The 26,717-nt window shown below is 35.1% G+C and overlaps 1 protein-coding gene and 1 long non-coding RNA gene across 3 annotated transcripts in view; one reads left to right on the forward strand and one right to left on the reverse strand.

The window, feature by feature from the left end:
• Positions 1–8,770: 8,770 nt before the first annotated feature.
• Positions 8,771–26,717, forward strand: part of LOC114293441 (putative RNA-dependent RNA polymerase 5) — a 29,525-nt gene continuing 11,578 nt past the window's right edge. Inside the window, exons 1-8 of one of the 2 annotated variants that reach the window (XM_082870441.1) lie at positions 8,771–9,349; positions 19,127–19,277; positions 19,369–19,504; positions 20,693–20,767; positions 23,044–23,236; positions 24,086–24,284; positions 24,390–24,477; positions 24,595–24,738. In XM_082870441.1, the coding sequence (XP_082726567.1) occupies positions 9,046–9,349; positions 19,127–19,277; positions 19,369–19,504; positions 20,693–20,767; positions 23,044–23,236; positions 24,086–24,284; positions 24,390–24,477; positions 24,595–24,738 (1,290 nt within the window). In that variant the 5' untranslated portion in view covers positions 8,771–9,045. Of the gene's footprint in view, positions 9,350–18,509; positions 18,735–19,126; positions 19,278–19,368; positions 19,505–20,692; positions 20,768–23,043; positions 23,237–24,085; positions 24,285–24,389; positions 24,478–24,594; positions 24,739–26,717 lie in introns of those variants that run through there. The other variant, XM_082870442.1, reaches the window with a different exon arrangement.
• Positions 10,800–16,830, reverse strand: LOC114260317 (uncharacterized). The gene is made up of 6 exons (XR_014330508.1): positions 16,408–16,830; positions 14,239–14,363; positions 14,040–14,131; positions 13,693–13,825; positions 11,195–11,238; positions 10,800–11,026 (listed from the first exon to the last, which is right to left on the reverse strand). It is a non-coding gene; the product is annotated as an uncharacterized LOC114260317 (long non-coding RNA).

Genomic DNA, 26,717 nt, shown 5'->3' on the forward strand with positions numbered 1-26,717 from the left:
TCGGGCTCTGTTGAGTCGAGGTGAACGATGTCTAAGCGAGCAAAGGGGAGCCCAACCGAAGGCAACGGAACAAAGGAAGGAAGAAAAACTCAGACCCTACAACATTTACATCGGTAACTCTTTTCGATTGTTTTTTGATGGGAGTTCAACCGACAAGGAACGGGGACAGGAGTAGCACTGGTATCTCCAGATGGACAGATACTAGAACAATCCATTCGTTTGGGGTTCATGGCATCAAACAATGAAGCAGAGTATGAAGCACTGATTACAGGACTGAAACTGGCAGTAGCAGTAGAAGCAGATGAGGTGATAGTCTTCTGTGACTCTTAGCTTATAGTCAACCAGACAACAGGTGAGTTCGCAGCCCGAGACGAAAGGATGTTGGCCTATGTAAAGGAGGTCGACAGATTGGTGGCCCTGTTTCAAAATTGCCGACTACAGCAGATTAGCCGAGATGATAACAGTCACGCTAATGCCCTGGCCAACCTGGCTAGTGCAATACAACCTGGAAAGGCAAGGATGATAATAGTTGACTACTTGTCGGCCCCGGCATCGAACCACTGACCACAGAGCGTGAAGCAATGTGTGTGAACGTGGGACCAAGCTAGATGGATGCAATAATAGCATTCCTAAAAGAAGGAAAACTGCCAGATGATCACAAAAAGGCACACAAGATCAGATTAAAGTCGGCAAGATTCAGTCTGACAGTAGAGGGGCATCTCTACAAAAGATCCTTCACTAGACCTCTTTTGAGGTGTGTACATCCTTCACAAGTTGAATATTTTTTGTATGAAATACATGAAGGAGTATATGGAAGCCACGCTGGGGGTAGATCACTTGCTCATGGGGCCATTACCCAGGGGTATTGGTGGCCCTACATGCAAAAAGACACAGAAGCCTATGTCAAGAAGTGTGAAAGTGCCAAAGGTTTGCACCACTGATACACCAACCAGCAGTAGACCTAAACTTAGTATCCAGTCCTTGGCCATTTGCCCAATGGGGCATGGATCTTGTTGGAAAACTGCCCCAAGCAATTGGGCAAAGGAAATACCTACTGGTAGCAACAGATTACTTCACCAAGTGGATAGAAGCTGAACCCCTTGCCAAGATTCGAGACGTAGATGTGAAGAGCTTCATATGGAAGAATATCATCACCAGGTTTGGGATCCTAAAAGCAATAGTTGCAGACAATGGAACACAATTTGACAATAAGCTAATCAAGAGCTTCTGTGCAAAATTCAAAATCAAGAATTATTTTTCGACCCCAAGTTTTCCTCAAAGCAATAGACAAGCAAAAGTGTCCAACAAAGTTATCTTAGATGGGATTAAGAAGAGGCTACAAGCAGCAAAGGGAAAATGGGTGGATGAGTTGCCCAGTGTACTCTGGGCATATCGAACTACGCGGAGAAGATCAATGGGGGAATCCCTATTTACCATGGCTTATGGCACAGAAGCAGTAATTCCACTAAAGGTCGGCATCCTAGGAATCAAAACTCAGGGAGTAGAGAATGAGACTAATGATGTATTATTAACCCGAGATCTGGATCTGCTAGAAGAAAGAAGGGAGAAAGCTGCAATTCAGTTGGCGGCATACCAACAGTAGCTTGCCAGGGTTTTATAATAAAAAGGTGAACCCACGAGAGTTCCAAGTTGGTGACCTCGTCCTGAGAAATGTCGTCGGCAAACAAGAAGGATCTCAGAGAAGGCAAGCTTGGCCCAAATTAGGAAGGACCCTATAGAATCATCTCGGTACTGGGCAATGGGGCATATTGGCTTGAAGATAATGAAGGCAAAGAGTTGCCAAGGCCCTGGAATACTTGCAATCTGAAATTTTTCTATCATTAGACTTTCTTGTTCTTTGTTATTAGCTGAAGTAATAAATAAAGTTTTAGCTTTATTTTTTTACACTTGTGATTGATAAGATACTTGACGATGTTTCTGGAATACATGCATAATGAGAACCCAAGTGGAACTTAAGTTCACATTAAGGGGCAAAGGGCTGGAGAATGATGCTTAAGAAAAATTTACAAGCTAAGATTGGTTTAACACTTTTTGAAATTTTAAGAATTTACAAGTTGAAGTTAAACCAAGGTTATGTTTAACACTTGTTGAAATTTTTAAGAAAAATTTACATGTTGAAGTTAAACCAAGGTCATGTTTAACACTTGTTGAAATATGAAAAAAATTTACAAGTTGAAGTTAAACCAAGGCCATGTTTAACACTTGTTGAAATTTGAGAAAAATTTACAAGTTGAAGTTAAACCGAGGCCATGTTTAACACTTGTTGAAATTTGAGAAAAATTTACAAGTTGAAGTTAAACCGATGTCATGTTTGACACTTGTTGAAATTTGAAAAAAATTCATAAGTTGAAGTTAAACCGATGTCATGTTTGACACTTGTTGAAATTTGAGAAAAATTTACAAGATGAAGTTAAACCGAGGTCATGTTTAACACTTGTTGAAATTTGAGAAAAATTACAAGTTGAAGTTAAACCGAGATCACGTTTAACACTTGTTGAAATTTTAAGAAAAATTTACAAGTTGAAGTTAAACCGAGGTCATGTTGAAGGATGTTGGTTTAAAGTGTTAAGTCCAGGCCGAGATAAACCGTTGGTGGGTATAACTGAGGTATTTTACCTCGAGAAGATCGCACAGATACGGTGTATTTTGAAGACATCCAAATTATTCTAAGTATAAAATCATACAAGACAGTAAAAGGAAGACAACATTACAAGCATTCAGGAGAGGAAGTTGTATTAACATTCAAAAGATGGCATGTCGGCCAAATTAAAGCTTACACTGTTTTAAAAAGAAAGAAGAAAGTACAAGGTACAGGAAAAAAAAGAGAAGAACGTCAAACTAAGACTCTTCGGCGTCTATGGCTGGTTGGGTCTGGAGTTCAGAAGACATCCATCTCAGCGGCCCTCTTAGCTGCGAGCTCGGCATCAATTTCTTGAAGAGTTTGGTCGAGGCTCTTGTCGGCAATAGGCGCGTCCGATGTTGCCTTCTCAGGAGGAGCGTCTTTGGGGACCTCACATTCCTTATCCTGAGTCAAGTCTAAGACTTGCTCATTCAGAGTAGGGGGCTTAGCCCCAACAACATCCTTCGTCTTCCTAACCAAAGCTTCCTCTTCAGACTCAGAACCGTCTTCGGATTGGCTTGGAGTAGGCGGGAATGACAGGGGGAGGTTGTCGGCATTCTTGAGGGGGGAGTCCTCGGGGACGTCCAACTTCTTGAGGGCAGCCATCCAACCAAGGGTGAAACCCTTGTTGCATGCCTGCTTCACTTGTTTTTTGTAGTCCTCCTTGACGTCGGTGACCCCCTCTATGTATGCCTTTTCATCGGCGGCCTTGATCTCGGTCTCCTTTGTGGCTAAGGAATCTTGGAGTTCTTTTTGGGCCTCGGCCGTCTTTTCTTCGGCCTCTTTCTTTTCGGCCTAAAGAACCTTCTTAATGGCCTCTGCAGTATCTGCTTTTTCTTCGGCCACGTCTTTGGCTTTAATGGCTGCCACAGCCTGATCTGACAAGGTCTTCATTTTTGCCTCGGCCCTTTTGATGGCCTTCTGTAAACCACCAACCTCCTTGATCTTGTCGGCCAACTCCTTCCTTATTTCAAAAGATTACATAGAGAAGAAGTGGGCGTGCTGGATCGCCTGAAAAAAAATTGGTAGAACAAAAGTTAATAAAAATTCTCTAAGTATGGAAAAATAGAAAAAGGAAATTACCAAGTGAAGGGACTTACTTGAACGAAGTGTTGCAGCATCAAGGTGAAGTTTTCATACTGGCTCATTTCGGCGTTATGATCAAGATCTCCAAGAAGGAGCAAAGCTGTAGTAAGGGCAACACCGACGTTAACGTCATCGGCACTATCGCCAGCTCTAACCGGCTTGTCCTCCAGTGTGATTGAGGGGGCCTAGGGGGAGTCAGACTTCATGGAGCCCGAAGCTGTTACCGATTCGGACCTCGGCCTCTTCGATCGAGTTGATTGGGATGGTTCGGCCTCGGCGGGCCTCTTCTCTGAGACAGAGGGGGTCTTCTCGCTCTCAGCCAATTTTGAAATTGGCAAGGTGTCTTCAGTGTCAATTTGAGTCACCGTTGCCTTAGGTTGGGCCTTCTTCATTCTTTTGGGCTTTGGTGTTTGTTGAGGTTGGGATTGTGCTGGTTGAGCGTTGACGATGTTGGGGATGTCGGCTAGAAGATCTTTTGCGACTGCCTTCTTGCGACCCATCTCGGCAGGAATTGTAGTTCGGCATCAGCGTTGGGATGGTGGGATCAGCGGTGGAGCCGAGGTAGATAGTTGTTCTGCTGGATCTGAGGTTGACCCCTGATCTGGCCGAGATGATGAAGTTATTGGTGGAGTTGTGGCAGAAGGAGGAGACTTGCTTTTCTGCTTCCTTGGGACGTTGGGAAGTACCGACTTGTAGGTCGGGATGAAGTTGAGCAGTAAAGGAGCTCTTCGCTTGTGGACTGGCAGGTCCAGCAACTTCTTAAGATCCTTGCTGGGAAAAAAGGACTTGCGGAAGTCTTTTGGTGGTTGTGGAAGAACTGTAAGAAAAACAGATGTTAAAACATATAAAAAGAACAAAGTATTAAAAGCTTGAAAAAATGTAGCACTTGGCTCTTACCATTACCCTCTACGAATACTGTTCGGCTGAGAGGGTAGAAGTGGAGGTCGTCATCTAGAGCAAACTCCCAGTTGCCCGAGACAATGAAGTAATCATCCCCGACTCCGTTGTTGGAGTCTGGGAGGTCGGCAACAAGTTTGTATTCAGTAGATCTCGATTTGAGGTAGTAAACATAGCCTTTTTCTAATTTGAGGCCACATATGGTGTAGCAGTATTGGATGTCAGCTAAGGTCACCCTAACATTTTCTTGGCGTGCTAAGGCTATGATACCATTAATGACTCTGTATGAGTTAATGGTTAACTACATTGGGTTAAGCTTGTAATAATTAAGGACTTCTCGGAAAAAAAAATGTCTAGTGGAAGCCTGAGTCCACACTCAATGAAGGCGACGACCGGGAAGGGCATGGAGTTGACTGTGGGCATAATGGAGTCATCCTCCCCAGCCAACCTAAGGTGAACATCGGCTGGAATGGAAAACTCCAGCCTAAAGTATTCTAGCTTTGTCGGGGTGTCTACCCTATGTTTCTACATACCCATGATGTCGGCTTGAAGGGAAGGTATAGGATTTCAGAAGGAAGTGTTTTGTGACGGTTTTTGAAGGACCTCGGCTAAAACCTAAATGTGAGCTGGGGTAAGAATTTGGGGGGATTTTAAGGGGAATTCGTTTCAGTTTTTCCTAAAATTTGTGGGTTCTACAAGCAAATCCCAAACCTAGATCTATGGAAACGAAGATTGAAGGCACGAATCTGAAAAAGACACAGAATACAGAAAACAAGAACGTGTTTCAGAATCAAGAACAGTGATGAACTATCAAGAACACTGTGACAAAGTGTGCACAAGGGTGTGAGGCCAAGAACAGTGGCAAAAGTAAACAAATTTGTGAGCAGTGTGTGTGTATTCAAGACACGAATTGGGCAAAAGCAAAATCGTAAAATAAACGTGCTCAAATACGTGATTCATAAATCAATAACTTGAGCAAAACAACAATGGCAACGAGTAATAAAGTAAAGCTTTTTGAAGAGAAATAAGGAATTCAAATAAAAAAGAACAACGGCTCACCCAAGAAAATTGAAGCCGAAGTAAAGTTTGCCGGTATCAGACAGTAGCCGGAAGCAAGGAAGTGCAGCAGAAGCCTCGTCGGAGGAGAAAGTGAGACTGGTTGCAGAAAGCTTCGCGAAAGCAGCAATGGAGGATTTAGGAGAGTAAAGGGAGATATAGTTTTTGCACGAAGACAATGATGTAAAGTGAAAAGACGAAGAGAGAGGGTGCTAGTTTTGTCAAAAATGCGAAAAGGCGGCAAAATGAAATTGATGAGCCTAGAACAACGTATTTGTCAGACAGCGTATGCAGGTGCAAGGCGACTAAATGGCGCGTATCGGACATGGTCCAGTAGGGGTCAAACGCGTGGTAGAAACGGTTGAAATATTGTGCGTGACAGCTCATACACGTGATAAAACTCTTGGAGTTCTTGGTTTAATGAAGCAATGACCTCGGCTGGTAGGAAGATCTCGGCTAAATAACTCGAATAAACTAGGTTATTGGTTCTAAAAGCGTTGATGAGACAGACTACAAGACCTGGTTGTGTGAAGCCGACGTATGATGACCTCGGTAAATGGAGATAGAGCAAGATAGCCGACATGCTATACGATATGACGATATATGTTCCATCACCTCAGGATGCCGAGATAATAAAACCTAGGGGGCAGTTGTGGAGACATGAATTTTGAATGACGACATGTGGCCAAGGTGGTGCCGAAGTGTCAGCCGAGGTGCCACGTGTCCCGATCATAACGCCGAGGCGATCTCAGTTAGGCCGAGGTTATCTCCGAAGGTACCGAAGTCCGGAATAAACGGATAAGGGATAAGAATCCTATAATGAGGAAGGATTTCAGCCTGGATAAAGATAAAACTCTTAGGAAGTTTATCTTTATCTATTGGAGAGTTCAAGATAAGCACTGAGCTGAAGTCTATTGAAGCTAGACTTCTATTGGGACTAGGATTGAGCTGGGTATAAAAAAGAGACACCCCATGGGTTTAAGGTACGGAATTTATATTCTGAATAGTGAGTTAAACATTTTTATCTTTGAGAGATAACTGACTTGATCGTCGGAGTGCCCCTGGGTGGACGAATCACTGTCAGAATCTCTTATTTCTGTTGCAGGTCGTTCGGCCTTAATCTATTCTGCTAGTGTTCTCCAGCTGAGTGCTTGATTGGTAGTGTGGTCGGAAATTGACATACACAAAATTGAATCATAATCACAAATCAATATATTGGGATTTTAAAAAAATTTCATAAACCAAACAAGGCCTTAAAATATTATTTAATAAATAAAAAATAAGCTAATTTGCTATGAAAATTGAGTATAAGAGTAATGACGGTTTGAATAGTTCTTGAAATACTTACCAGCCTATCTTATGAACTGGTGTTATAAAATAAAAAATAAAAAATAAAAAATGCAATTAGACTATTTACATTATTCATATCATATTTAAATATAAAGTAATACAAATAAATTAAAAATAATCAAAATTTACATAAAGTAAAAATGTCCTACCACTTTTTAATAATTTTTTTTTATATTATTATTAATACCAAATGACTATTTCAGAATTAGACTAAAGGAATATTTGGGATATTCTAAATAAGTATATTTTTTAACTTTTTATGAAATATAGATTGAGTTTGAAGTGACGTGGCAGAGATGTGATATGACTTAAATAAATGATATGACTTAAATAGAATAATGACTTTTTAACTTTTTTAACTTTTTTAAAGGGTGCCAAACTTAGGCCAAGTTTGACTATCCTAAATAAGTACACACTTTTTATCTTTTTTCTATCACATTATTTATCTACTTTTCTGCATATTTTTTCATAAAAAGATAAAAATTACACTTATTTAAGTCATCACAAATAACCCTTTATCCTATCTATCAATAGCAACTGATCATTTTACAAACACACAACAAATATAAAAAGCCTTAAAAGTTGGTCATTCTCTAAGGAGAGGCAAGGACGTAAGAAAAAAAATTATTCAAGGCTATCCAGCAATTGGACCTCTCGGTGATTATCCCACAATTTTTTTTTTTTACATTTCGTCTGTTGAGACAAAAAAAACATTTTACAAAAAATATTTTTCATATATTTTTATGTTTGATATAATGCAAAACAAAAGTCAATTTAAAATATCTTTTTATAGGTAATAGAAACAAACCTAGGCAAGAAATAGATAATGGTGTTTGGGAAGTGAGTTTTTATATAGATTTTAGTAGATGTAAGTTTTTATGAGATAAAAAATTTTTGGTGTTTGGGAAGATAGTTGGGTTTTTATATGGTTGGATGTGATGTTTGTGAGAGAAAAAGTGAAATGATTATGGAGTTGGATGTGATATTTTGTTTGAATGTGTTTTTTTTGGTTTTGCAAAATTTTTGTCTTTTAGTGAAAAAAATGAGAAAAAAATTTGGGAACTTGCTTTACTAAAAGCATTTCCAACCTCGAACCAAAGTTTTCATTAAATCTGAATAAAAAAATGACTTTTTTCTCAATTTGATACCGAGTGCTTCAACGGTTGATTTTCATCAAATTTGTGCCGGGATAACCAGTTGGTTGACCGGTTAAGCCAATTTTTTTTGAACTGTTTGAACCTTTTAGTGGTCGATCGGCCGGTCAACTGGATGGTCGATCGGTAAGACAATTTTTTTTTTTTCAACTGTTTGAACTTTTTTTGGAACTGTTTAAACCTTTTGGTGGTCAACCGGCCGGTCAACCGGTTGGTTTCTCCCAACGGTCATGCGCAGTATTTTGGTGAAATGCGGAGCCTGTCCTCCTTTTGGTGAAACGTTTGGTGAATTCTCGATTTGATATCAATTTGGTAAAACCGTTAGAGCTGCAAACAGTGTTTTTTTTCTCCAAATTTCAAATTTAATGCTAGGTTTGGTGGAGGGTTGGAGATGATCTAAATTTTTACAAATATTACCACAACACCACCACCATTCCCTCCACTTGTTTTTTTTTGTTAAAAATATTTATATTTAAAAATATTTTCTGTCCAAACGGACGTTTAGATCATTAATTTTAATAGAAAAATAAAACAAAAATAATTTTAATCATTCGAATTTAAAACCCTCAAGGCTCAATCGAGGACTATAAATACACATCACTTCTTCATCTCACAATCACCCATTCTAAGAGCGGGAATTTTAATTCCAGAATCCAAACAGAAACCGAGTCTCAACTCCAAAATTTTCTCGCGAAACAATCATTAATCCTGTTCACCACTTTTCTCTGTCGTTGAAAAACTAGCTCTCCCAATCGGCCCTCCCCCTCATCTCTCTAGCCAGAGTTTCGAATCTGGTTCCAAATCCTCTGAAATCGCAACTCCTTGTTTTATTTTTTCCCTGGAAACAAACAGTAACCAACTATGGCTGAACCTTTCTCTGAAGTCCTTCTCCCCCCATCCGTCGAATCGATGCTCCAGAAAATCTGTATCGAACAATGTCAATCGCCTCCGGATACTTCGGTCCGAAAACAGCTTGAATTGCTCGGCGAAGAAGTGTCTCTTGAGATCCTCGGAAAAATCTCCACACAAAAAATTTACAAAACGTTGAGCGGTTTCATAATGCATTTAGCCAAGAACTACGCTAGAGCTCCTACTCAGCAAGGCATTTATCAATCACCTCATAAACGGAGCTCAGATGATTGCTATAGTCCAGTGAATTCACCAAGTAAAATTTATTTTTTTAATTTTTAAATACTGTCTGTTGTGAAAATTGGAGTTTTGCTTACTTTGGGTTTTCTGAACTCGTTTTTATACAGTTTAGCTCTGTTTGCTTTCTCGGAAAATGAGTTTGATTTGATGTGGTCCCGCCCGGAATTTCTTTGTTGTTATGATAGGAGTTTTGCTTACTTTTGGGTTTTCTGAACTGGTTTTTATACAGTTTAGCTCTGTTTGTTTTCTCGGAAAATGAATTTGACGTGGTTCCGCCTGGAATTTCTTGTCTAAAGTTTGGTTAGGAGATTAGGATGAAAATGATGGAAAAGGAAATGGAAGTATATATATACTCCCCCCCGCGGCCGCGAAGCTGTGGTGTGGAAGTCACGAGAAAGTTATGTTTTTGTACAACTCTTGATAGTTTTTTTGGACAGTCAACTCTTGATAGTTTGATAATCAAATTTTTAGTTTATTGCAAAAAATATAAAAATAAAAAGAAAGGTTATTTGTTATAGAACTAGCGTATGCCCGTGCCTAAAGGCACGGTATAAATAATATTAAAATTAAAATACAGTTATAAAAATATATTTAACAGAGTTGCTTATCAATTGAGTGTTAAAGAAGGTTGTCCTGGATTGATACATTTCTTTGATTTCTCTCGTTCTCGTCACAGGCGCTGTCCTAATTGGTATGCAGAACATGGGTTTTGTTTTTTTTCACGTTCTCGCCGTGCACGTTGAGTCAATGCAATTTTTAATAACACATTATCATTGTGTGCCTAAAATGAGAATATTATATAATTAGGTGCATAAAATGTGAAGATTATCCTCTCTTGCTTTCCTTTTATCATGTATTTGTTCTTAAAAGTTTAACTAACTTTTCTTATTCGCTCGGTTGAGTTGTTAATCACATCAAAACCAATTTGTGCATTGATGAAATTTAAAAAGGGAGGAAAAAAATAATTTGAAAACACATTACACACACAAAGCTGCAAACTGCAACCTGCAAATTGTTTGTTGTCCTTTTCTTCTTTCCTTAAGAACTTATAAGTAAAATAAAAATTTTAAAAAACCTATTTTATATAATTAAAAAATTCATTTAATTAATTTTAAAAATCTATTTCAAATTAATGTTCAGACAAATGCGTTAACATGTATAAATGCTTACTTTAACATAGTTTAGAAAAATATTTCAAAATCAGTCAAAACAATTGAATAAATATTTTAAAACAATAACTCATAAAAATGTACATAAAAAATAGTATATGACACTATGCAATTCTTTAAAAAAAAATCTATATAAAAACAAAAATTTAATAAATATTTGGTAAACAAACTTTATAAAAATGTTAAGAAACCATACCACGGGATTTGTATGTTCCTTTCCTTTGCCAGAAGGGATAGCTTTTTTTGCCTTTGCTTATAAAAAAATAAGTAGAATCTATTTATAAATAATATACAAAATGATAAGAAAATGCATTCGTATATTAGTTACTTTTAGGCTTACCTCATGAATACAAATAGTATTAAGGTCACGTTCATCGTGAACAACATTAACATTTCTTTGTTGAAGAAATTGAATCTATATATACAAAAACTTTAGAGTGATAAATAAAACTTTGTACAGATAAATAAGAAAAAAAAAATCATTTCTTTCTTGATATTACCATTCGGTGTAAGTCTTCATCCACCTATAAAGTAGTTGTTTAAAGCATTTATTAGAAGAAAATTAGATATGATAAGTTTAAAATAAATAAATAAATAAATAAATAAATAAGCTTTATTTTAAATAAATAGACCTTACATTATAAGAGAGGTATTTAAATTTATATGGAGGGGGGAAAAAAAAAAAACCTTACTTGTTCGAAAATGGTGATATTGTCCATAACTGTTGTACTTCAACCTGAAAATATTTGGTTATATAATTATGACAGTTGAATGATGTATTTTAACAATTACATTAACATGATAAAATTAAAATCAACCCTACCAACATAAAAGGTATTAAAATAGGAGCACAACAATTGTCCAAATTTAAACTCTTCTCTTCCCCAACTAACTTCAATTTTATAGTCTTCAAATTAAATTTATAATTATCATTTAAAAAGTCCAAACATAATTTTATGACCCAAAAAAAAAACTGTTTAATCAGCAATTTAAACAGTTGGTAATGAAAGAAAAAAACTTGATATTTGTTATTAGACAAATGAGACACTTGGTAATGGAAAAAAAAAAAAAGAAAAAGAAAAGAAGCATCAGACATCAGCCATACCTATATATATAATGAACAACCATCAGCCAAACCATACCTACACATGAATAACTATTTATATAATGAACAACCATCAGCCAAACCTTACCTACATATGAATAACTTACAAAGCAAGACCATAATGAGGAGTTCACGCAAACCATATCTATATAATATTCATACACCCAATTAAATTCTTTCAGACCTTGAACCCAAAGTAATGAAACTCAAGGATCTCAAACCTCAAAAATAGGTTCAAAGTGCTTCTTTGGAGTCCTTTAGCGACAATTGTTTAAAGTTGAATTCAAGTTATTAATTAAGAAAATAAACACACATGTTTCAAGTTGTATGCATATGAATAAGTTGATTGGGTCGATTATATGGTTTTTTATATATTAAATTCAATATCTATCCGAAATAAGAATTAAATTCATCAATCTCAACCACAGCCGAGTCATTGAAACCGCCCCCATGTATTATGCTGATCAAGTCGATTCTTCAAGCAATCCCAACACTACTTAAATTTATTTTTTAATTTGATAAAATTACAAATTTAATATAAAATTTAATCCCAACACTATTTAAATTTATTTTTTTAATCCGAACACTATTTAATCCCACACTATTTAAATTTATTTTTTAATTTGATAAAATTAAATTTAATCCCAACACTATTTAATCCCAATACTATTTAAATTTATTATAAATATAATCCCAATACTATTTAGAACCAATACGAAATCTAGGTAACAATTAAGCATATCAAATTCAAAACTTATAACATATTGTAAAGATGAATTAATTGCAACCTATCAGGATTACAAAACAACATAATAAAGCATTCAATATGGCTTCACATAGATTTGAAATAAACATGGGACTTTAAAAACCAAATCCATTAGGTACATGAGCAAGGTTGACCAAGCATGTGAAAACCAAGCTCAGCCTAGATGGGCTTGGATTCAGTTCAGACCAAGTTTAATTAAGCTGAAGTTGAACAATTTAGTGACCAATTAATCTAGAGCTGAAGCTATCAATAAGTCAGTAAGTTTCATTTGCAGAAATATACAGCTATGTATGAATTCACACACATATATATAGACACATTTAATAAATACCTTCAATTGTTCAGTAAAAGTAAATCAAAGCCCCCCCCCCCCCCACATTAAAAAAAAATACCTGGAAGCACACAAAATTTAACTGAATATTTGAAATAGCCTACTATAATATGGTACAAATATATGGAAGATAGCCTCGTTGGACTACCCCTGTGCAGCTCTCCAGGTAACCTAAAATAAGTTAGATTGGAAGCACCTTTTAAAACCAATACGAAAGAATATCATCTAGGTAACAATTAAGCATATCAAATTCAAAACTTATAGCATATTGTAAACACACAATTTAATTCTAACCATTCATTTCTATGATACATATTGAAACACACAAAACAAATGGTATTCTTCTGAATTCTGGTAATTATTTATGGTAATTATGGTAATCAAGTTAGGATTGATTATGGTAATTTCAAGTTACAATCCATCTTATTAAGCCAATTATTCACGTGTTGCATGGATTCACGTGCTGCATGGATTGCAAATTTCAATCTATCGACCATCTTATTTATGGTAATTTCAATCTATGAACCATCTCCCAAAAATTCATGTGCTGCATGGATTGCAAATTTCAATCCATCTTATTAAGCCAATAACAAACAAATTCATAACCTAATAGCATGTTCAAGATTATCACACCTTCAAATATACAAACTACAAACTATCCTCACAAATGAATTTTAATACTTAATGTTATTAACCCAGATCTGTAAGTAGAGACAACTCTAAGGAACCAATAAAAAAAAAGAAAGGCACTCCATAATCAGTAGAAGAGCAATCACAGGCCTTAAGAACATCTAAATCAACATGTCAACTCAAATCTATCAAAAGATATTAAAAGATATTATGTGCACATGATAATAGAACATCCACAAAACTTCTCAACCTATCAATTTATTTTGTTAAATGCAAACATAGCTAGTTAAATTATTGTAGTCTGAGCACAAAGAGGTTTCTTAATTAGAAAAGTGGCAGAACTGAAACAAAGGCATACCTTCCCACTAAATGCAGCAATTCTGGTAAATCTATCATTTTTTCCATTACGTTGTCATCCAAAGGCATACATTTTGAATCTGTAAGGACCTGAAGAGCATTTCTATATAATTGACTGCCTTTATCAGCATTCCCTGTATGAAAATGGCACATGACCCCACACTCAAAAACTTGAAATAGATCTCCATCTATGAATGAACTTTTAAATTTAAAGTTCACCGCAATCCACTCATAGTAGAATGAGCAACTTTTTGACCCCACACAAGTACTGGTGTTAACATGATCCTACTAATTTAAATGAAATCAGGAAGAAAACTACTTGCATACAATGAAGAATACGAAGTTCACCTTATGCACATTTCACATGGGCCAACAAACACAGCCATTCAAAAACTCTTCCATTATTCTCCCCGTATAACTTTGCATATATGTCAAGAAATCTGCAGATTCATCACAGAATGGAATATAAAACAAAAAAGAAATTAATAAATAAAAGACAAAAATATTGAAATCTACACCCAAAACAATATACAGACAACCAAATTACCTAATAAAGGGATTTTCAGCATCCATAACTTTTTCTTCCTTCATTAGAAGATTGCAGAGGCCAAGTAAAGCCACCACCAAATCCTCAATTTCTGCACCTTTGCACCTTTGCTCAATTCCAATATTCTGCATCTCAATTCCATAATTTATACGTATAATTATATAAATTTTAACACAAAAAATTTAATAAAAGTATATAAACTTACAATATTTTATAAAAAATGCTTTGTATGAGAGCAATTTGGTTTGTAGAAATGTTTCACGAAGTTAATTTAAGAAGGAAACTTTCAAATGTCTAAGAGCATTATATACAACTTTTCTCATGTTTCTTTATTAATTAGTTCATTATCGGATTTAATAAAATTAAATCAATTAAAAAAATTATCCAGTCAGGCAATAAGTGTCTGTAAACGCTGTATAAAAAGTACATAACACAATGGATTGATTAAATTGTTGTTCAACGTTGAATGATCCTTTAGAGGGAAGAAAAAAAAAGGGGTTGAACCCAGATCAAAATAGCTGTGACTTGGTAAAATAAGGCTGATGACGACCAAATGATGAGCTGATGCAAGTAGGATTTTTAGTAACATATGTATGTAGAAGGCAAAAAAGCACATAGAAAGAAATCAGTGCCATAAATTCACATATTTTGAATATTTATTTCACAAATTTTGAATACCCAACTCACCTACTCCAAACTTTACCTAACTTAGAACCCACTCACAGTATTCTTTTATTCTGAATGTAACACTCTAATAAAAAACTATAGATCAAAAAAATGCATTCATAAAATGGAGTGTATGGTGTGAGCCATAACCAAAATGAATTTTTTGAGTTCTAACTGTTGATTAAACAACCTATCTTTACAATTAAAAAAGAAAAACACAAAATCTCTTGGTAAATATAGCCAGCCTATGAGATTTGTTGAAAGTGAATGATTGATATTTCACGAAGTTAATATAAGAAGGAAACTTTGAAATGTCTAAGAGCATTATATACATTCATCTAACTTTTCTCATGTTTCTTTATTAATTAGTTCATTATCGGATTTAATAAAATTAAATCAATTAAAAAAATTATCTGGTCAGGCAAAAATTATCGGATTTAACTTTTCTCATGTTTCTTTATACATTTTCAAAAAACCTCTTCCCTTATTATATAGATTTAAATCATATTATATATATATATATATTTTTTTTTTCATAATAAATTTTAAAAAAAAAAAAAATCGGTTCCCAAAATAAGCTAAAGTTAACATCAAATTAGACCATACTATCATCTAATTTAGTCAAGGTGCACATTGAGATCATCAAAACCAAGGTACATTTCATGAACTTCTTTTAGGGAGTTAGGTTAAGAATGTGATAGATTTCAATCATTTTTTACCACATTTTAGGATCTTAAACATTTTACTAAGAACATCTTCAACCCTTCATCAATTTTATACACTGGACTTTACATCTATTTCAGACCCACAACTTTATACACTGGACTATGAGAACATGGAGAATATCAATTTTATACACTGGAATATCCAGATTTTTTATATATATCTATCAAGTGAAACCCATTTGAAACCCATTTCAAACATCTATCAAGTGAAACCCATTTCAAACCCAAAATTTTTTAAAAATGAAAAATCCAGATTCAAAATCTATTTCAAAATCTATGAAAACAGAGTGTATAAACTGGGTTTATATATTCAACTGGGTTTATATATTCAAAATCTGGGTTTATATATTCAACTGGGTTTATATAGAGAGTGTATCCAACGGTTAAATTAGATTTTGGGTTTACATAGATTTTGGGTTCATAGATTTTGGGTTTACATATCTATGAAACAGATTCAAAATCTATTCAACAGTTAAGAATGTTTCAAAATCTATGAAACAGATTTTGGGTTTACATATCCAACGTTTATCTATTCAACTCATTTCAAAATCAAAATCTATTCAAACACCCACATGTCAAAATCTATTCAAACTCATTTCAAAATCAATCTAACCAAACACCCACATGTCAAAAATATCCAGATTCAACTTTACAAACCCACAAAAAATTCAGATTCAAGCAAAAAAATATTATGAAATGCAACTTTACAACCAAACCCACAAAAAATTCAGATTCAAGCAAAAAATATCATGAATTAAAGTTGGAAGTTCTAGTTTACCTTGCAAGGGGAGAGAGACGAAAGAGGAGGGTGAGAGGAGAGGAGGTGGTCGGTGATGTCGTCGAGAGAGGATGACACACAGAGGAGAGGTGGTCGGTGGTCGTCGGCGTCGCGATGGTCGGTGGTCGTCGCACGGGATGGGCTCGATGCAGGTAGAGAGAGAGAGAGTTTTCAAAAATTGAAATCAGAGAGAGAGAGGAGATGAGTACCTGTGATGGAGAGGAGAGAGAGAGAGATTTTCTTACCATTAGATTTTGATGCCGTTGATGCTCAAAGATACCATTAGAGAGAGAGAGGAAATGAAGATATCCTGACCATTGAAATTTAGATGGGACAATTTAAACCGTTGGATGAAAATGTATCTCTCATACATTTTCACACATTTTCAAAAAGCTTCTTCCCTTATTATATAGATATATTTTTTTTTTCATAATAAATTTTAAAAAAAAAAAAAATCGGTTCCCAAAATAAGCTAAAGTTAACATCAAATTAGACCATACTATCATCTAATTTAGTCAAGGTGCACATTGAGATCATCAAAACCAAGGTACATTTCATGAACTTCTTTTAGGGAGTTAGGTTAAGAATGTGATAGATTTCAATCATTTTTTACCACATTTTAGGATCTTAAACATTTTACTAAGAACATCTTCAACCCTTCATCAATTTTATACACTGGACTTTACATCTATTTCAGACCCACAACTTTATACACTGGACTATGAGAACATGGAGAATATCAATTTTATACACTGGAATATCCAGATTTTTTATATATATCTATCAAGTGAAACCCATTTGAAACCCATTTCAAACATCTATCAAGTGAAACCCATTTCAAACCCAAAATTTTTTAAAAATGAAAAATCCAGATTCAAAATCTATTTCAAAATCTATGAAAACAGAGTGTATAAACTGGGTTTATATATTCAACTGGGTTTATATATTCAAAATCTGGGTTTATATATTCAACTGGGTTTATACAGAGAGTGTATCCAACGGTTAAATTAGATTTTGGGTTTACATAGATTTTGGGTTCATAGATTTTGGGTTTACATATCTATGAAACAGATTCAAAATCTATTCAACAGTTAAGAATGTTTCAAAATCTATGAAACAGATTTTGGGTTTACATATCCAACGTTTATCTATTCAACTCATTTCAAAATCAAAATCTATTCAAACACCCACATGTCAAAATCTATTCAAACTCATTTCAAAATCAATCTAACCAAACACCCACATGTCAAAAATATCCAGATTCAACTTTACAAACCCACAAAAAATTCAGATTCAAGCAAAAAAATATTATGAAATGCAACTTTACAACCAAACCCACAAAAAATTCAGATTCAAGCAAAAAATATCATGAATTAAAGTTGGAAGTTCTAGTTTACCTTGCAAGGGGAGAGAGACGAAAGAGGAGGGTGAGAGGAGAGGAGGTGGTCGGTGATGTCGTCGAGAGAGGATGACACACAGAGGAGAGGTGGTCGGTGGTCGTCGGCGTCGCGATGGTCGGTGGTCGTCGCACGGGATGGGCTCGATGCAGGTAGAGAGAGAGAGAGTTTTCAAAAATTGAAATCAGAGAGAGAGAGGAGATGAGTACCTGTGATGGAGAGGAGAGAGAGAGAGATTTTCTTACCATTAGATTTTGATGCCGTTGATGCTCAAAGATACCATTAGAGAGAGAGAGGAAATGAAGATATCCTGACCATTGAAATTTAGATGGGACAATTTAAACCGTTGGATGAAAATGTATCTCTCATACATTTTCACACATTTTCAAAAAGCTTCTTCCCTTATTATATAGATTTTTCTGATCTTTTTCTGCAAAATTTTTATTCTCATTAAATTCGCATAGGAATGTATATATATATATATATATATTACTTTATTTATTATATATATATATATATATATATATATATGTTGAGAAATTGGGAAATTGGGTATATTTTAGCATCTTATGCTGTGATACATATATGCACGCAGCATATATATATATATATATATATAGTATATAAGATGGTGTTTGAAAAGTAGTTATTTTTATTTTCCGTTGTATCAAAAAAAAGAAAAAGAAAATAGTAGTTATTTTAATTAATTTTTTAATTTTTAAAAAAAGAATGTGTAGACTGTTGTGATTGGGTAATTTTGGCCATTCCAAACGGGGCCTAAGTTTGTTGATGGAGGCATCTCAGTGTTTTGACCATTTGTTGCCAAAAATTTCCCATGGTTTCTGGTTTTTCTTTGCAAGTTTGTGGACACATATGCATTTGTATAGACATTCGTGCTCTAGAGAATGACATCAGGGACACGAGACGGAGGTTTCAAAAGCCTGTTAAGCTTATATGCACACATCTAGATCATGTGTTCTAATTTTCATTTTTTCTTTGCATTGAATGCACTCAACTGTAATGAGTCTCCCTTGATTTGGATAAAATTTGAGTAAAACACAATTTGGTATTAGTTTGGGTCAGGGAGTGGAGGGTGTTTTGAGTGATTTTTTTACCAAAATTTAAATTTGATGTAGGTTTGAGTCAAGTATTTTATATCACACCTACAAATTATTTTGTTGTATTTTTTTTTTTTTTTGCATTAAATGCACTCAACTCAACTATGATGGGTCTTTTGTTTTTTTTGAAGATGAGTTTTAAATTCCAGTCTGTAGAGATGAGATTTGTGTCAAGTTTCTCTTCACATTTTTATGTGGGCGCAGATGGTGTTGGTTCTCATTCACAAGTCTCAAAGCGGCCGGTATTCTCACCGAGTTCCGAGGGGGCAAGCACTCAGAAATTGAGTCCTCAGTTGTTAGCCCTGAGTGAACTAGAGTTCAGGAAAGGATTCTTGATACTAAGTTACATTGGGAGGTGATATTTTTTGTCTTTCATTTCACTGTTAATTGCAGTGTATTGTTATATACCAGGTTGGGAAAATTGAGCAGCTGTTTGTTATCTGCAGTAACAAGTTGGAGGACTTCATGTCAGCCCATGACATTTCAAATCTCAAAAATCTTCCAATGAGGAGTTTTGAGGCAAAAGTTTGGGATGATTATGGTGAGCAGATTAAACACTGCAGCGATAAAGACCGGCCTAAGGTGACTCTTCGTTTGTTCTCGCCTGATGGTTTTATTTCTCAATTTGATGCCTTCAAGTTGATAAGCTACCTAGATATATCCTTATTTTGTCCAGCAAACAGTCAGTCAAGAATTCTCAGTCCATTAGACTGACTCTCTCTCTCTCTCTCTCTCTCTCTCGATAAGTTGCGGTATATTAAATTCTCACGGTTTACTGCTTAAAATGTGAGTATTACTGTGTTCCCATTAATTGAGTTGATAATTTCTACATTGATTCTGCTTAGTATGTTCCTAGATTTTTTTTTTTTCCTATTACTATTTAGCAAGTTTCCCTTAATAGGATTTTGGGTTGGTTTGTAAGCAGTAAGGGAACCTTGTTTGTATATTGGCCAAATTGCAATTACTGATAGTGATGATTGAGTTGAATAACGTTTTCATTGACACATAATATAGTGTTGTATATAGTTTTGTAGATTTGGGCTTTTTATTTTTATTTTTTATATATAGTTTTGTAGAGTAAATACTATCATGTTATTTTATCTTGAGATTCTTTTTGGTGTTGCAAGAAAATTTTCCATGCATTGACTGGCATATTGCAAGGGTTTAATATTATATTGCATAAATTAACAGCATTCTCTGTACAAAGTACTAAGGCCAAGTTTGGCAAGTTGTCAAAAAATCAAAAAGTCAAAAAATTGCTCAGAAAGTTAAAAAGTTATCACTATTCACCAAAAGTAAAAAATTACGGCTGCACAGCTCCCAATTCTAATTTTCCCCTACACACTAATTTATACAATTTTTTAATACACATTTTTCCATAAAAAGTCAAAAAGTTAACCCAAACATCCATTTTTTTTTTTCTCAATTTTTTAGTCCAAAAAGACAAAAAAATGCACTTATTTAGGACACCCCAAACAACCTCTAAAATAAAAATTTCTCACTTACCCAAAAAAAAAAAAAAAAAGAAAACACACACACACAATGGTTTTAACTATGTTGTAGTTTTTAAATCTAGTTCCTTTTAGTGCCCAAAGTTATGTACTTAAATTTGAGTTTCCAATAGTGTAAGACTAAAGAGAAGAGAAAGAAGATTATAGATTGATATATTCTCAAAACAAACGAAAGGGAAATCATGAGCTTTTGTAGTAGAGCATCACCTGGTCTGTATCCTGATAGTAACTCTCTTTTGTTTATGTTTTTGTCTCACAGTATCTAGATTGGGATTGTGGAAAGACACATCTGTATTACTGTCATGTTTTTCAAGATGGAAGTTATACTTTCAAGGTTTGTAAGATTGCTTCATTGTCAATTCAGATAGAGATTTATGTTCATTTGCTTCATTTTTAATTTAAACAGAGATTTATGTTCCCTTTGCCCCTTCATTCTATTTAACTTGAGTTGTTATTGTGATTGTTTTCGTTACTTATATTGTTGTGTTCTTTTTTGTCATTCTTTTGAATCTGTCATTGAGGTTTTTCTTGTTTCTCTAAGCTATGTAAGCACCTTAGTGATCACCTCCATAATGTATGCACTAAAATGCTGGGAAGCGCGGATACAGATACGTTACGATATGGATACGGTTTGTGTCTTGTCAAAAAATTCCCACCTCTACCCATTACCATAAACAAAAGAATGAAAAGAATTATTTGGCTTATCCATGAATGTTGTAGATGTCATGTATATATAATAGATTCATGATACAATTTAGGAACCGATATAAATAAAGAAACAATACTAAATCAGTGATTGACACAATCACAGATTATATACATAATATTAAAAATAAAAAGATTCTATATATTCTACTTTCTATATTCAACAGTTCCCCTCAAGTTGGTGTGAAGATATTCTACAATCGCAGTTTGCCAATAGATGATTGAAAGAAGTCGGAAAAAACTCAACGGCTAGTCTAAATAAATGTTATCGAACAAATTTGATAGTCCACTAAATAAAAAAGGCCAAAAAACTGCTCAATACATCATCACCACTCTGTAGAAAGGGGAAAAAAAGGACTGAATTGCCCTAGAAGAAATTGACCGAAATCAATGTCGAGACAGTTTAAAGGGGTCATGCCGGATCGTTGTAGGAACTAACCGAAATTAATGTTGGGACAATTTACGGGGTCATGCCCGACCGTTATAGGAACTAACCGGAATCAATGTTGGGATAATTTAAGGGGTCATGTTGGACCATTATAAAGACTAACTGGTTGTTGAATTAGCAAGTGTGGCACACACATAACTTATGACGTAGTGTTAAACGATGATGGCAACCTATGAAGCATGGACACTCCAAAATCGGTGCCGTGGTGGTGTTTGACATGTGGACACGCTAGGGACACACCAGATGGCATGCCCCTTTAATTTAATGATTTTTTTATAGGGACACGGCGAGGACACGCGTGTCCATGTCGGGACACGGCATGGGACACGGCGGGACTCGCCTTTTTGTTTTTTTGTTCCCTTCTTTTGCCTCTCTTATTTAGTGTTTTTGTGAAAAATATTGTTGAATGTTGAATGTTTTCCCCTTTTCGTCTTAGTTCTTATTATCATTTATTATGACTTTTTTGTGAATGGATGACCTATTAATTTGTTTAAATGTAGTAGTTATATTTATTGAATTAATGTTACTATGTTAGTGTTTGTTAATTTTGATGTAGGATGAATATAATATGAATCTACATAACACTATATAATAAAAAATAAAAAAAAATTCGGCGTGTCTCCTGCTGTGTTCGTGTTCCCATTTTTTGGAAATTGTCGTGTCCCGTGTCAGTGTCAGTGTCGGTGTTAGTGCCCGTGCCCGTGTCCGTGCTTCATAGATGGCAACAGATGACTAAGTGCGCCAAGGGGTGGCTTATTAGAAAATGCGTCAAAGAGGCGGCTTAGGTGGTGCGCCAAGGGGGCGACTTGCGTTGTGCGCTAGATGGGGATAGAGGAAGAAATCACCACGAAGTGATACTGAAAAAAAATATGGCAATGGAATGGATTGAGGTCTGGTGGACGGTCAAGGTAAGGCTGTTGGCCGCGGGTGAAGCAAAATTACTAAGTACTTAACCTAGCTCTGATACTAAAAAGAATGAAAAGAATTATTTGGCTTATCCATGAATGTTGTAGAGGCTATGTATATGTAATAGATTCATGATACAATTTAGGAAACAATATAAATAAGGAAACAATACTAAATCAGTAATTGACACAATTACACATTATATACATAATATTAAAAATAAAAAGATTTTATGTATTCTAATTTCTATATTCAACATAAACTGGAACTTAAGTTTTCTTCATTTGTCATTAAACAAAAACAAAAAAAATGCTCTTTAGTCACTTTAACTCTTGACTCTTCCACCTTGGTTGGTGTTTATATCCTTGCTTGTTCTTCCTTTGACAAGATAGACTTGCGTTACTTTTCTTACTTTCTAATAATGGCTGGCAACTTAGTGTGTTTTATCTGTGGTGTATTTGTAGACTATTGTTTGAGATTTCTCATACAAAATCTTAGTGTTTATTCTATTAAATATTTCAATTGTGACGTCCATTGCCTTTATAACTCAGGGACCGTATTTGAACAGCACCAGAACTCACCTACAAAGGGAATTAGGAGATCAGAATGTGCTGATTGTGAAGTTTGTCGAAGAGGCCACTAGCTGTAATAATTGGGTGACTGGTTCTAGTAATCATGATGTTGCATTCAACAAGATTGCTGAAGAAGGAATTCTTGTTGGTCTGAGGCGCTTTCGATTTTTTGGTGATTTTTCTTTTCATGCTCTTGATGTGAAGCATCTCAAAACTGCAGTCTTGATTTTCTATGCTAAATTAGTTGGGACACATTGATTCAAGCTATGATGACCATAGTTTAATTTGTACTCACTGTATTTGTTATGGATTCAAGCTAACACATTCTTTGTTGTTTCTTTGTTTTTTTTCCTTCTATGTTACATGGACTTGGGCACGAGTGTTAGGTGTGAGTGTTTGTCTAAATTTCTGATTCATATAATCATACGTTTAGAGTACTGTTTTCTGATTCATATAATCCAACCAACCATCTAGAGCTCTTCACAGAAGGGCCTAATAGTGATTTATCCAGGTTTCTTTTTTCTTTTCTTTCCTTCCTTCTTTTTATTTGTTATTTGTTTATTTTTTTAAATTTAAATCATTATATGGGTCTTCTTAGTAAAAATATGGAAGTGGATTTTACAGGAAGGAGTTATTGTCTCATTTATTTTGAAGATCTTGTGGTTCAACGGATCCTTGTCCATGGTCCTCCATTAAACTTGTAGGATTGCAGATTTTGAGTTGTTAATAGCCATGTTATTAATTTACTGCCCCCAACACTGGGCCTTTGGCAGCCCGATTGTTCTTTGTGCATTTCTTAAGCCAGAACCAATATCTTTGGTCAGGTCACTAGTGTCCAATCTTGAAACTAAATGCTGTCTTTTTTCTCAATTGGTATGTTGCCAGAGACATTAACAAAGCGATTCTACTGAGGAAACTGGAATAACTTTGGAAACACATAATTTTTTCCACGCATTTTCTTGGTAGTTTATCAAGTGTCCCAACATGGTGATTTATGTGTCTCACTCTTGTTATTGATCAGTGTTCAAAGATGGAGGCAAAGAGGAGAAGAAGAAAAGCCCAACTTCATCAGCTGTAAAATGCTACTTTGTAAGAATGGAGTCTCTTGCTCCTTGCGATGAGACAGAATCTTACATTTTGTCTAAGAAAACAGTCCATGAAGCAAGGTGTCTCTTCATGCATGTACAAATGGTCTCCAGCCTTGCAAAATATATGGCTAGGTATACTGCCTAGACGTTCCTGTTTGTTATCCATATATGAGTGCCATTTTATGAAATATGGAGTTTCTCTATTTTGAAATATGGGGTTTCTATACATTAATGCAGGTTTTCCCTTATTTTATCAAAGACGATAAAACTTCAAGTCGATCTTGCTTCCATCACTATTGAAGAAATTGAAGATATTTCTTGCCGAGTATAATCTTTCGTCTCATTTCTCCATTAATATTCACTTGCACCACCATGTAGATCTACGCTTTTCTTCTTTAATCCGTTTGTCAAGCCAAATAACTGGTGTTTCCTTAAATTACAGGATGAAAATGGGTGTGTTGTCTATGATGAAGATGGAGAACCTCTTATACATACTGACGGAACTGGCTATATTTCAGAAGATATTGCATTGAAGACTCCCAAAGATTTTTCCAGAGCAAAGTTTATAAATGATGAAAATTTTGAGGTTAATGATTTTGACTGGTTTCTCTGAGTGCATATTTTCTAGTCCATATGAATGTTTAATAGAGAATTACTTTTTTTTGACTTTATCTTATTTTGCATATATCATTTGCTTCTACCTTTTCATTCATAAAGCCTTTTAGCCTTGTATTTGACCAAAATAGATCTAGTGACTCCCCCTCTTTGGTGCCTCTCTCAGTTAAGTACTCAGTATTGCATTAATGTTTGACAAGTAAACTTTTCTACCATTTTGACCATTTGTTTTATTACTAGTTTGAATAATGCATCGATTGCATTTAGTTGGTCATTATACATACATTTTTGCTATATGTGGAAAAAGAATTCATCTTCTCCCTTTCTTTCTTCCCTTTTTTTAATGAGTTACTGCAGCAAGAAGATGCTGAGTGAAAACTTGGAGTGCATCTTTCTCATAGTGAATTTGATGTAATTTTACAGCATTAAGATTTTATCAAATTATGATCATGGTTTTAAAAAGCGGCCACAATTGTTACGTAACACCACCTATTACGGCTGCTATAGTGGTGTGACTGAAATTCATAGCCATAATGGCCGCCGTTGTTAAGTAAAGGCCGCAACGGTCATAAGACAAATTTTTTATTTTATTTTATAGATTCGTTTATAAGATCATTTTCCTCATTTTTCTTTTTTCTAACTGTTAAAATCAAACAAAAGAAAAAACCACATAGAACTTGTGCAAAAAACTTAAATCTACATGTTTTGAATGTTCGATCTTCAAGTTTTACTTTATGAAGCCCAGGACCAGAAGTATACCTGTCCTCAACTTGCGAATCTTTTGGAAAACTACTCTCTCTCCAAATTGTTAAAGATGCCTTTTTCCCCTTTTTCCTTGGTCTATGTCTCAATGCATATGTTATCGTCACTTAAAATGAAAAGAGAATTTGAATTTGTTTTTAGCAAGTTGCTTGCATTACTTTCATTTAGATTAGCCGTGGTTTATAGGGGTAGACACAAGTTGCTTGCATTACTTTCGTTTAGATTGGCCGTGGTTTCCAGGGGTAGATCAATGGATGTAGGGACATATTTGGCCCCGGTTTCATGAATTGCCAGGACTGTTCAGTTGAGATTAGATCTTAGTTGTCTCTCATCTCATTGTATGGGAGTTTTTACAATTTTAATTAAAAAACCCAGTTCACACTTCTTAAAACCCAGGTATTAAGGAGAGGGAAATGGGAGCTTTATAACCAACACAGATGGGGCACATATTCCAACACACCTTGGACCATAAAATACACTAGTCGGACAAAAGGCACACCAATTACAGGCCCAACCAAGTTCTGATACCAAATTGAAAAGCCCAGCCCACACTTCTCCTTAAAACCCAGGTATTAAAGAGAGGGAAACTGGAGAACATACAGTAGCCGGACAAACGGCACACTAGTCAAAGGCCCAACCAAGCTCTGATATTAAATTGAAAAGCTCAGGCCACACTTAAGGAGAGAGAAAGTAGAACTTTATAACAAGCACAGATGGGGCAACTCTAGGCGATGTGGACATATTCCAACAATTTTAACGTGTTTTTATCACCTAATTTTTAATAACCCCTTAGAAGGTTGGATGAACATGATGTTTGACTTGGTTATGAACCTTAGTATCAGTTGGCTGTTTGTTTTAGAAATGATTTTAGAGACAATACCTACTATTTTTTGTTATGGGAGAGAGAGTTTACTTTTGATATGAAGATATGGGAAGTCTCCAACGTCTAGATTGGACGACAGTTATACTTGTGTGCTTATGTCTAAGTTGTATATGTACGCATGAGGCACAAAGAGAAAAGCTTTGATGGGAAACTCTAATTGTATAGCAAGTTTCTTAATGAAACCCTCAACATCATCATCTGTCAATTTTGTTGGTGAATAATTGTGGACTCTTGAAGTATCCAAGCAAGGTTGAGATTTGTCCTTGATGGGTTAGGGAGGCAAGAAAGTCTATATTAAAAATGGA

The sequence above is a fragment of the Camellia sinensis genome, chromosome 5 (assembly GCF_055761805.1).
Source record: "Camellia sinensis isolate YWXY chromosome 5, ASM5576180v1, whole genome shotgun sequence".
In the NCBI taxonomy this organism is placed as follows: Eukaryota; Viridiplantae; Streptophyta; class Magnoliopsida; order Ericales; family Theaceae; genus Camellia; species Camellia sinensis.